The sequence below is a fragment of the Athene cunicularia genome (assembly GCF_003259725.1).
Source record: "Athene cunicularia isolate RWA chromosome 1 unlocalized genomic scaffold, athCun1 chr1_part1, whole genome shotgun sequence".
NCBI lineage: Eukaryota > Metazoa > Chordata > Aves > Strigiformes > Strigidae > Athene > Athene cunicularia.
This window is the reverse complement of record NW_020799091.1, coordinates 89,723,686-89,736,660: the sequence shown is the minus strand read 5'-3', so window position 1 is coordinate 89,736,660 and position 12,975 is coordinate 89,723,686. Positions and strand designations below refer to the sequence as shown.

Sequence of the window (12,975 nt, the reverse complement as noted above, 5' to 3'; positions counted from 1 at the left end):
TGCAGAGAGTTGGGGATGAGTCTCTTTAACCAAGTAATAAGCGATAGGACAAGAGGGAATGGCCTCAAGTTGTGCCAGGGAAGGTTTAGACTGGATATTAGGAAGCATTTCTTTCCAGAAAGGGTTGTTAGGCATTGGAATGGGCTGCCCAGGGAGGTGGTGGAGTCCCCATCCCTGGAGGTGTTTAAAAGTCGGGTGGACATAGCGCTGAGGGATGTGGTGTAGTTGGGAACTGTCAGTGTGAGGTTAATGGTTGGACCGGATGATCTTCAAGGTCTTTTCCAACCTAAATGATTCTGTGATTCTATAATCTTTATTGTAGTTTGTCTTTTATGTCATGCATATTAATACATCTTCATTTGTTGTGTTAAACTTAATTTCTATTACTAATCATTTAATCAATTGGCATTTGAATAGGAGCTAAGAAAAGTAATGGATGAAAACTATATTAATAACCTAGGAGTATTATATATGTTATGTTTAGGTCATTGGCATACAAGTGGATTAGATTTAATTATAGTGACTTTTGGCTCCTGTAGATTGCATGTTCTCTTGTTCAGGATACTAAAAAAAAAAAAAATAAAAAAATCCTCCTTTCAACTTTCCTGATTTATCACTAGAGATTCACATATCACCAATAACTGCATTACATTGTTTAAGAAAAGGCACATTCAACACTAAGTGCAGTAATTTTCTTTCTTTTCTTCTTAATAGAATACTCAATGCTCTATATTTTGAATGTATTGAATTCTGAAATATTGTCTGTGAATTACAGTAGTTCTTCCAGTTAAAAGATAGCTTTGGTGAATTTGCTATAAGCAACTACCTAGTATATATTTCATATATTTGTCCCTTTGTGAACTTTATGTTTCAGTCCGATGTTTGGAGAGGTAATGTGATTTCCTTCACAGTTTTGATGACAAAGGCAGGGAATGTTGTTTAAATACCTATTTCTCCTGAATATACTGCATCCTAGGTTTAGTCCCTCCATACAGCTCTGTGTTCAACTTCCAGAAGATTACAGCTTGTTCTTATAAACTGTAACCTATGTGTCAGCAATTTATATTAATGCCTGTTTTAATGTCTTTGTGGTGTGTGGAAGAACTTTCCCATATTTATTATTTAAGTTTCTGTGTTCTTTCAAGTAAGTAATGCTTTCTTGTCAGCAGAAAAACTCTGATTTGAGTGATCCTCGGATAAAATGAAACAATAAAGAGCAAGTTATTAGAACAATAGATTGAAGACGTGATTGTCCAATTAGGATAGGTAATGTTTGAAGAGAATTAGTAAAGTTATTTTAGAATTCTGCATAATTAATTTTATTGTTTCATTTAATTATCCATATTTGGGTTTATGACACCTACAAAGTAGAGCTGCTGAAGACATTGGGCTGTCAGAAAATATCTCAAATGGATTTTGTCACTCACTGACTTATATTAGCTAAACCAGATTCAGCAGAAATATCAGAGAAAATTTTATCTTTCTTAGAGATTGCCTAAAATATTAACCAAAATTTTGACTAATATTTCAGAGTTTAATCATATTCAAAAATAATATTTATCATAATTCCATGTGTGTGGAAGTTTGTTCCAATTCCAGTTTGCAACAGAAGGCATTACTGAAATACCACAAGGGATTATTTTCTATAGATCTGATTCAACTTCAAGTACTGACATCATTAATAATAGGCTTTCCTGAGGTCTGGTTGAATTATGTTTAAGTATTCCTGAACTTTCAGGTGTTTAATGAAGTCTAAATGGAATTCGAAGGCTTTAAATCTCATGTCAGCTTCATGTAAATTAGGAGCAGCTCCATTAACTTCTTTGTAAACTGATGAAAATGAGAAAAGTATATGTATCTTGTTAGCACCTTTGCAGTTGTAGTCCAAAACAGCTTTAAATGGAATGTACCATCTTGGCTTGCTTTGAAGAAGTTCATAAAAGTAATCAAGGATTCCTTTTAGTGTGATTTGGACTATCATATCTTTTTTCTTTTTTATTATTTTTAAGAAGCCATGCCTGATTTTTGTTTCTCTTGTTAACCTTACACTGTACAGGATAACTTAACATCTTTATAAATGTTGACAAATTCTCTAAAATTTGAACAGAACCTCTGAATTTGCTGCAAAATTCCTAACTTGTGTTTCATTAGCATACTGGGCATTATGAGTTTCTGGGGGAACAGACATTGGGATGTTGAATTTTGTGTTTCATTCCTAACCACCGCTTTATCTCTAGCAGAGAAGGATTCATGTTCAGCATTTAACAGATGAAAATTTTCAATCATCAGTAATGCTATGTTCCCCAACTTAGTTCTTGCCTTCTATATAAATACATGGACATCTTTCACTTGTATATGTATTATATTTATACACACATGTATTTATAATGTAACTTAAATGTACAAAAAACCTCTTACAAATGGAATTATCTGTATTGCCAAAAAGAAACATGCTTTCACTCAAATTTTTTAGCTTGCTATTCTCCTGGTTTATAACGAGCCTAAACCTTTTTCATGAAGCTGTCTTCCATCCTGATTGGCTGTGAAACACATTTTATTGAGGAAAAATAACTTAATAAAGAACGGCTGGCAGAGAGGAGTGCAATCTCAAAAGTCTCTGCAAGGTTTATTAGTTTGTTAATGACCGAGAGTATTGTTTTGAACGGAGTAGAGAATAAACTTTAAGATTTAATGACAAATTTTCCTCCTTTGTTGGATTTATATCAGGAATAATGTGTGTATACTTCATACTCAATTTCTGTATTTGAACAGTTATATCTAAAATTTTATGAGAAGCAATGATACCAGTTCTCTTTCACATGAATATCTTGGAAGACACTTCTTTATGTAAAAAATGAAAGGTGGGGGTGTGGGGGTGTGGGTGTTAATTTCAGCATATTTTATTGAATGATTATGGCACAGTATGACCTTCTTTAAACATGTTGTTAATGTTATTTCTCAATTCTAGTTTTTAAAACAATTTATTCTTTGGTTTTTCAGTAGAAAGTAAGGGTTTTTTGTGGTTTTTTTTTTTTACCCAGCTCTGTTTCAAAACAAATTATCTTCTGGATACAGTAGAATATCATACTGTGTAATATAAAATGAATTTTTTACAAACGTGTCTGTAATATAAAAAATAAAAATGTTTTCTGCTTTCAGAGCAGGGTCTGCTGGATTAGCATAACTCCATGTTGATTATTTAGATTCATTGTGGCTGTGCATTTTCTGTGTAATGATAATATGTCAAGTAATGCTTGCTGAAAATTGAATTCCAGTCTTTTTTCATCTTTATGGGAGAGTCATTTTTCCATATAATGTAGATCTCTTAGTGAAATTACTAAACATTTTTTAAATGTAGTTTTAATTTAATCATGTATTATATTGTGGCAACCTGTCTTTACCTGTTTGGGAGGGGGTAATCGTTAAGTTTCTTTCTTCATTTGTAAGTCTTCATTTGATAAATGAGGCTGGCCGGTTTGGACAAAGTAGGGAGGAATTGGACTGCAAATGAAAGTAAAAAGTCTCAGAAGAAGGTTTCTGGATAATGAGCTTGCCCAGGAGCTCACTAAGAAATGAGCTGGTCAGGTTCCATTTAGATGGTGAACAGTTAAATGAACTGTGGGCAGTGGGGCAGCTGGGGATCGAGATGGTTTGTGGGAGGTCCCTTTCCCTTAGTTCTGTTATTTTGGGTAACACAGAAGCCTTGCAAAAGTGAGAAGCATGGGAGGGTGGCATTGACTGCTGCTGGCAAATGTGCTTTCAAGTTCCCACTCACCTACGGGACGTACGAGATCGTGAAGTGTGGGCGCTGCAGCAGTGCTGTGCTCCCGGTATGGGCAGCCCAGGTGCTGTCACTGCCAAGCGGGAGTGGGACCAGAGTGGTGAGCCACATGTTCTGTGCCTGAGACCCACCTACTTATCCTTCCAGAAATGTTTTTTGTCCTGCAGTGGAAACTGTAAAATTAAATTTGTAAAAATACAATACCACCTCCTCAGTAGACAAGACAATGAGTTCAAAGAAATAAACTGTTATGGCAATATTCTGATAAATTATTTTAAAACCTACCTCCCAAAAGAGAAGAACAACATTTCAAATTTTGTGCATTAGTTGACTGCATCTGAGCTGTCCTCTCTTCTGCTCAATCTAGCTCCCACTGCTGTCAGTAGGAATATTCGTTGTTCAAGGTACACCAGCATCCCAGTCCATAGGTGTGCCAGTACCCTATAGATACACACAGAAAATGACTGGCAGGATGAGGATGCCCATGGCCCCTGCCCAGGTCCAGCTCTGAGATGGCAAAGAGAGCCATGGAACAGCAAGAAAAAGCAACATAAGCTTCATTGGGAGCCTCTGCCCTGGGCTGGGAGTGGAGAACTCTGTCCCTGCTTCAGTGGTTTGGCCTCAGCGCTGTGACCATGGCCAGTGATCCCAGTGCCACAGTGGGGCCTCATCCCTGTCCCCATCATGGCTCTGCTGACTGTCTCTGGGTGTGCTGGGATAGGGCTGCTGGTGGAGGACCCTGCCTTGCTGTGTTTTAAGCTCAGGTCTTCCTCCCCGAGCCAAGCACTGTATCACAGCACAGGCAGCCAAACCCCTGGGGTGGGAAGAGGTTGCAGGGCTTGTTTGTGCAGTCAGACATCTTTCAGTCATTAAAAGTAGTAAACAAAAATGAATGTTTTAATAACTGCCTGTTAGCAGCATGTTCTTCCCTGGCTGACATGTACTTTATAAAAAGGGCTTGTCAGTGCCAGGTATTGTAGGGTGTTGTTTTGACCTTTATTAGTTGTAAATTATATTCATTTTATAAAGTACATCTTGAGTGCCCATAATTCCAATTAATCATTTTTTTATATCTTACATGCAAACATTATTTATACATGTATGATATTAAAAGCCTAGTACTTTTTTAAATTAAAAAAAATAAACACGGTAATTGTGCATTAAATTATTCTAACTGATCATTCTCTCAATGCATTTGCATTTTTATTATTCATAATTTTATTTTTTCACTGCTTATCTAGTGCTTAAAAACATTTATGACCCCATTGTAGTCAGCTACTTTGCTTTTCCCTGCACAACAGAAACTCAAGTAGTATACTTCAGATGAACAGAAAACTAGCAACGTCATTTACAATGTTAGTTTAGATAAAGGTAAGCAGAAGAGTTCATTTAAACCTACCATGAATTCCTCTTATAAGCCAGTTTGTGTCTTTGGAGGTTAATGTGATAACCTTTTAGTGTCATCACTATGATCAGACACCAAAGTCATTTCTGAATGGTATTTGTGAGAGCTGCTGTCCATGCCCTTGGAGCAATCTGTAACACCAGCTCTGTTGTTTCTGGGGAGTGAACGTGCAGTGACTGCCACCAGGATTGTTTACAGCTGCCTTAGCAGCCTATGCTTGCTGAGAGGAGAGAATGCATCTGGTGGAACACATTAATCACATAAACATCAGCACTGTTGATACAAAGCAGAAAACAGAAACAGACTCAAAATAATGGATTCCCCCCCCCCTTTCCTTTGCTTTCTTGTATTTGTACAGCTGATTGTCTGTCCTTGTTCCACCACTGAAGTACCTGTACAATTCTGTCCATCTGCCCTTGGAAGAGGCAATCACAAGGCATCAATAACCTTCAGATGTTCACAGGTATGATACTAGGTTTGCTGCACACAGTACTTGGAATTCAGATTAGATAATATTTTTAATTGGCATGTAAGTAAGGGTTTCAGTCTGTAGGTCAAGTTGAAATTTAATGGTTGGATGCATAATGAAAAAGCCAATGCAAATGTTTTCAAAAGTTGTAATTTGCTTTAACCTTAGTTTTACACAGAAATTATTCTGTTTACAGTATTAAAATGTGGCATAATGGTCGAGGAGCTAGAATAAGTAATTAATAATTTCAGATTTCTTGGTAATTACTTCTCCTCTTTTTAACACCAGAAGACCTGCACTTCTTATCATTATCACCTCTGAAATTAAATTTCTTGATGTTTTTCCCAAGCCCAAGCAAAATTTTTTATCTAATCTGAATTTTGGAAGGTCACCACTTGAAAAAGTGAATTGTTTCTTTCAGTTGAAAATCTTTATACTTTAGCATCTTAGAATTGTTGACATTTTTTTTCCTTTGTGAATTTTCCTAATTTTAAATGAGAAACAAGTAAATATAGAAACATGAGTCATCAACATGACCTACTAGCTAATTAAAAATTACATCTGGAAACAAAACCTGATATGATGTAGATGATAATATTTCATCACATGAGCTCTTGTTGAATGAAGCATTTGCTTTCTCTACAGTTTCCTCTCTCTATTCTTTTTGGACTTTCAGATATCCTAATAGACTGCTGACCTGTGAATCACTCCAGTTAAGTGCTGCCAGGAGCTTTCTGTAGTGTTTTAAGTAATACTGCAAAAGCAAAGCTTTTATATGAGGAAAACAAATAGTGAAGGAAGTGATGTGGCAATTTTTTTCCTGATAAAAGTGTGTTGAGCAGCCAGGTTATTGTAGGTGGTGTTAGCACATCATTTAGTTTCAGGATCTCTCTTCTTAAATATTTATTAAGGATAAAACCAAGGATACAGCACTTCTCACATGAATAGTATATATCCAAGCCTGGTTCAATAGGACAGAATGTCCTTATCTTGTCTGGATCCTAAGAGTATTTTAAGGGTATTTTTAAAACAGAAAAAATAAATTTTTCACCAAATACAGAGGCAATAATACAATGCAACCATTCATTTAAACCTTTCAGGAACAAATTTAGCCTTGCCACCTGAATCTTGCAATCCAGTGCATCTCCTTTCAAGTCATGGCAAACCAAGTTTTTATCTGCAGTGAACTTTAGTCAGTATCCTATCCTTCTAGCTGCTTTGTCCAGACCCCTTTAACTATTGCAGTATATTGGTATATCCTTTGTAATTTCTGAGTGCTCTTTTTATGACTGAATCTTTTGAATTTTGTAAATTTTAAATCATTTTCACTGCTACAATTCTTACTAAATTAATCTAGACTATTTTAGTTTGCTAATTGTTATACTGGTAGCTGACAGTGAATATTTGCACAGATATAACTGCCCTTTTTAATGAAGACTTGAAGAATGTTTCTCATCAGTGGTGGATTCCTCAAACAACTTTTAATGTAACCTCCCCCATGCTGACATTGATTTCCCTCCCTTGATTTCTCTCATTACATATATCTGAATAGACAAGCCTTCTGATAGCTGAATAGCTGACTAATCTAAAATCAGTTAATGACAGTACTTACCGGACAAGCCTTAACTGATTTTGTTTCTTTACTGAACTGAGAGAAACTCCTCTGTGCTATTACCTGCTTCATTTTTTTCTGGTTTGAAGCTGTATGAAGAGCTCTTCACAAAGTGAATCTGAGTTTAGTTCTAATCATTGTGAAAATCTGAAATGAAGTTTGTTGGGACAGCCAGAAAAGTCAGCTTGAACATAACCCACACCCAGAGTTCTAGCATATCTGTATTATTCTGTTCTTTCACCACATTGTGCATCCAGGTATAATGTAGAGCATTTAATGGTAGTACGTAATTTCAGAGAGAAACTGAGCTCAATATTAGTTCCTAATCTTGTATTATTTGACTTAGGACTCTGTGATTTTTAATATTTTTTCCTCTTGATTTCTTGAACTGAGCATACATGAGCTTGAGCTCCATCACAAAGTGGGTCAGAGGACCTATAATCTGTATAACTTTGTGGTTGTTTGTTCTATTTTCCAGACTGACCACTAATTTTGTTTGGCTCCTTTAGCTGCGCAGTTCGACAAAATTTTAATGTGTTGTTTTAAAGGTGCTCAGCACTTGAAGCAATGGCATTCAAACTGGCTCTGATTGTTAAACACAAAAAATGAGTGGAAGCTACAGGCTTTAATGTTTCTAGACCATGAGCCTGAGTCTTTGGCAGTAAAGCTCAAACTTGATCTTTACAGCTCACCTGCACAAAATATGAGCACGTGCACTCCTCTCACCCCTGCTCTGTACCTCAATATGAAGTTGCTTGCTATGAACACAGTGTTTCACACAAATTTACAGTGGGCTTGGAAAGCATTGTTAGACTAATACTGACTCATAGCTTTTTTTTTTTTTGTTACTGTGTTTGTAAGCAAGCACAAAGTATCACCAAGCCAGTGTAGAGCATTAATAGCTTGACACTGCGGGAGAGCTGAGCACACACAGGACCAATGTGATCAAGCAATGCCCATTGATTACAACTAAGAAAGCCCTTTTATAATGTTCTCCTGCACACGTGAGTAACATGCACTACAAGTCCTCAAGATTGGACAGTTAACTTAGCCCGCACTTTAAACCTTCTTAGGATTGGATAAAAAGTGCCCCATCAGCCTTGCCAGGCTTCCTGCCTTGTGGAACTTCCTCTTCTGTCCCAACCCCTTCCAGGGGTTGTTTGTCTCATCGAGTTTATCCCCCCTCATTCAGGGTTACATCCTTATCACATTCTTGCTCAGCTGAGGCTCTTATCAGTCTTGTTCTCACGCAGGATTGCTCACATGTCCATTCTCTCGCAGAAAGCCCTCTAGAATCCCAACATGACACATCCAACTTTCTAAAAACATGGTCTTCTGACATGCTCATGCCTGTGTTCAAGTCCCACAGAATAAGCCTGCAAAGTGTGCTCAGCCTTCTGTTTACATTTAACCTCATGAGGCTGATGTGGTAAGGCAGATCGTGAGTCAGGAATACAAACGCTATGGGACACTGGCTTGGCAACTCTAAGGCAGTTTCTAGTTGACTATGAACAACAAATGGGTTTCACCAAAGAGTTAGTCCTGTGTTGCTTCAAAGTCTGTATAGCAGCAGCATTTGCTTTCCTGTCAGAATCTTACTAGTGAGTGGTGCTAGCTTCCTGCTCATATATCTGTAACCATAAACAGGCTAACAATACAAAATGTAATTTTAAAGAGAGGTAGATTTAATGCTTATTAGTCTGAGTAACGAAGAAGTCCCCACAAACCTGGTGATATGAATTACTGTCTTAAATCCTAAACAAAGCATAGGCTCTATTTTTATATTCTGACTTCTAGTATTGGGTAGTATCTATATCAGTATATAAAGAGCTCTTCCTCCTTTTTTTTTTTTTTTTTAAATTAAAATCCTGTAGCCTTGGATGACTTTTAACAAAAAATTTCCTTTAGTAAGATTAAAATGTCTTTTTTCTTCTTGGATTGAATGTTTCTCTATGAAATTGTAATAAAGGCATGCAATTTTGCTGTCCAAAGCTATTTTCTGAAGACATACGATGTGCCATTTTATTTATCCCTGTTTATGCTGGAGAAGTCTCACTATATTACTTTTGACTGTATGCATTTCCAGATATGTTGTTAGATTTTTGAACCCTGTTTATTATAGATTTTTCTTATTTTTTTCAGACAGCCTATGCAGAAGTAAATGCAATATTTCAGACCATGAGAATAGTGGTTTGCGTTGGTTTTTTTTGTTTGTTTGTTTGTTTTGTTTTTTGTTTTTTGTTTGTTTGTTTTTGTTTTTTTTTTTCCTATTTTATTTGTAATGCATACTTTTTTTTGAGTGATAATGAACAAAACAGATCAAAGGGTCATTTTGATCAGTTTGTAATAAGCCTCGGATTTTAGTCTGTACTGTTATTATTTAAAATCAGCAACATGAATGTACAGATTAAGCATTTTGTTTAAAATAATTGTAGTATCTTTGTATTTACCATTACCTTTGCTGCTCATTCACTTTTAAAGGTTCCATTATAAGTGGCATTATTAACATCACTCTTTATAACCTTAAAAAAAGAAAATATTGAGGAGGCAGGTCTTCACTGTCAGGCTGAAAAAAAAAAGATCAAAATGAACATATCAATTTAATTATTTTTTTTCTTTTTTTTCTGCTCTGTGGTGATACTCTATATCTACTAGTTATTTTCAATAGTCTCAATTCTTCTGTTCTTTATTATCTTTGAGGTAACAATTTTAGCTTTTTGTGTGATTCTACTGCTGTCCCATCAAAGAATTATTTTCCTTCTTCCTTTGTTTTCTGAAGAGAATTCTCACTTCATCTTCTTTCAGGTTCTAATATACATGCTTTTAATTTCCCTCTTGCAACCCGTTCTAGTTTCATCTGTGACAGAGCTAATTTTTCTTCTTAGTGGCTAGAAGAGTGCTGTGTTTTGGATCCAGTATGTAATTTGGTATTAGGAGAGCATTGATAATATACTGATATTTTTAGTTGATTATAAGAAATCGGGGACTTTTCAACTTCCCGTGTCCTGCTAGTGCGCAGGTGTACAAGATGTTGGGAGGGAGCATAGCCAGAGCCACTGATCCAAACTGTCCAATGGAATATTCCATATCATAAAACATCATGCTCAGTATATATATGAGGATGAGCGAGTGGCTGCGTGGTGTTTGACTGCTAGCCAGGTATAAACCATGACACAATCACCTACATCTTTCCATTCACTACACTGGAAGCTTTGAGTAGCTACGTGGAAGTTAAATACTCTGTGCTCAGAGTAGCACAGAGTTAAATGCAAAGAGGAAATGTGAACATCTCCCAGACTGGAACTATTGATTTCCAGATAACAATAATTAGAGTAACATAACAGCTTGAAGGAAGAAGAAAGAAAGAGAGAAATAAAGGAATAGAGAAATAGAAAGAAAGGGTTAAATAGCAGTTTGCTTACAACAGAAAAGAGACATAGAACCCTAGAAGAAAGTAGACAAAATGCCTTACAATGTACAGATCTGACTCGTCAAATAATAATAATGACACATTTCATCTACAGCTTAAAGAATGGATATTTTACCTTTCGGGGACTGGTCTTCCTCCTCAGCTGATGGAACCAACCAGCATAAGTGCATGCATTGGCCAGTGTTCTTCTGTCATCATATCCTTCAAAAATCCAACTGCTGAAAATGTGGTGGTAGAGGTCATGCTAACAGGTACAGGGGTTTGGATTTCTTTGTGGTGGGGGGAGGAACTTAAGCTCCTTGGGTTTCATTAAAAGTGAGAGTGGGATGTGATTACATTTGCCTCATTCCATTTCCCATCAACAGAGGCACTGTGTATCATTCATGTCCACCCTGAAAAGCTCTGTAGCCTGTGCTGTGGGAGCTAAAAAATAACACAAACCTTTAACAACTGTGACAGTAGACCTCTTAGATCATACAGCCTCATGTATACATGCAGCTGGTTGTTGGCTGTGGACTGCACTGTAGCATCTAGGCAACAGGAGACTCCTGGGGTATGTTTTGGGAGATGCTTGTCTAAGCCAAATAGCTTATGTTTTGTTTTGGCTTTGTTCCTCAGTTGTTTTCCAAAATATTTTATATTATTTTGTCATATTCTAGATAGCTCTAAAGGAGTTAGTAAGGGAAAAACATTTCAGTTTTTTTCTGGTTGACCTTCCAAGCAAATATGTTTCAGCAATATTTTCAAACATACTTTGAAGAATAAGATCGAGAATTATCAAAGATCACAAAGTCACTGACCATACTGAGATTTCTCAAATGCTGTAGAACTCAAGTTCAAGGTCCCAGATACATCCTGATGACTGAAATTTACACAATGAAAGAGTAAATTTCACTCTGAAGCAGAGCACTTTAGAGGTTTCTCTGAATCTCTACTAGCCCAATATAACATGTAGCATCAGAAAACAGGTGTCAAAGCATTTACTGGCATGTACATATAACAAAAATTGTGGTTTATCTGATAAAGTGTGATTTTTTTCCTGATAAACCATGGTTTACCATCTGTGTCCCCTGACACAGACCCCATGGAGGGGAAAATATAAGAGAATAGCAAAATCAAACCTGTGCAAAGATAAGTTTTAAGCCAGGTTTACACACTCACAAATTGGGGTTTTTCACACATAGAATAAGTGAAGAAATGTGACTTTTAAAAAATGTAGATTCATTGTTATTTGTTTCATTGAACTCATGCTTTTTAATTACACATCTGAGATATAAGTTAGAAATACAGAAATAGAGCTTTGGCTGCACATACAGTTAAAATATGGAGGATTTTTTGAGATTCTTTTACCTAAATGGTGCATGGGCAAAAGTATTTTGGTCTCATGACTGAATGCTCTATATTTTTGCTGACCAAGTTTCTTGGCAGGCTTTACTGCAGTTTCCCATGTTTAACTGCTAACATATTTTCATTCACGACTGTCACAAAATAGAGGTCCATTCATAAATGACCAGACCACTTCTGAGTTTCTGTTGATGTTCTCTTCTGGACAACAGTGAAGGAAGCAACAGCGTGCGGTGGATCCACTGGTTACAGGCTGAGTAAATCATGGTCAGGATCTTGGGGGCAGTGCAAGAGTTTATCTGATGAGTAGGGGACCTGGCAGAGAAAGGAACAGAATTGTCTAGCTTCCTACTTACCTGGCATCTAGGCACTCTTAAGTGACAGGGAACATTGCAGACTGGGTCTGCACAGAGTAACAGGGCAGTTGATGCAGCAGGTGGCATTCAGGGCACATACCGAAGGCTCAAAAGTGCTGCTTGCAGTAGAAAAGGATGCATAAATATTGACAACACACAATAAGAGCTGCTCTCAGGCTCTGGGTGTGGTGCAGTCATTGTTTCTGTAATCCAAATGGAAGTCATGAGAGTGGATGCTGCCACCCTGATCTGAGGCAATTGGGAGTTCTTGAGGTTTCTCCCTGGCACTGGCTGTGAATGGCAATGACCTCACCAGTTAAAGTGTGCTCTGGTAGACTACCTGTGGTGCCAGATGCAGGAGCTTTATTGCATCAAGGTTAATGAACAAGAGATTGACAAGACCTTTGAAGAGTCTCTGCAGAAACAAGAGCCAAACCCTTCAAGACTTAGAAGTTTGGTGTGACCAATAGAAGACAGAAGCTTCAAGAAGACAGAGTCCCAGCAATGGGGAAGTCTCCATTTCCATTTGCAGCTGTTCCTCTAAAGAGTAAATTCAGAAATCTGGAAGACAGGAAGAG

General features: G+C 37.0%; 1 protein-coding gene across 1 annotated transcript in view; it reads left to right on the top strand.

The window, feature by feature from the left end:
• The window catches only part of CFAP47 (cilia and flagella associated protein 47), a 338,064-nt gene that overhangs the window by 251,891 nt on the left and 73,198 nt on the right, over positions 1–12,975 (top strand). The window contains exons 55-56 of the mRNA XM_026846341.1: positions 5,545–5,649; positions 10,792–10,948. Coding sequence (XP_026702142.1) covers positions 5,545–5,649; positions 10,792–10,948 — 262 coding nt within the window. The remainder of the gene's footprint in view (positions 1–5,544; positions 5,650–10,791; positions 10,949–12,975) is intronic.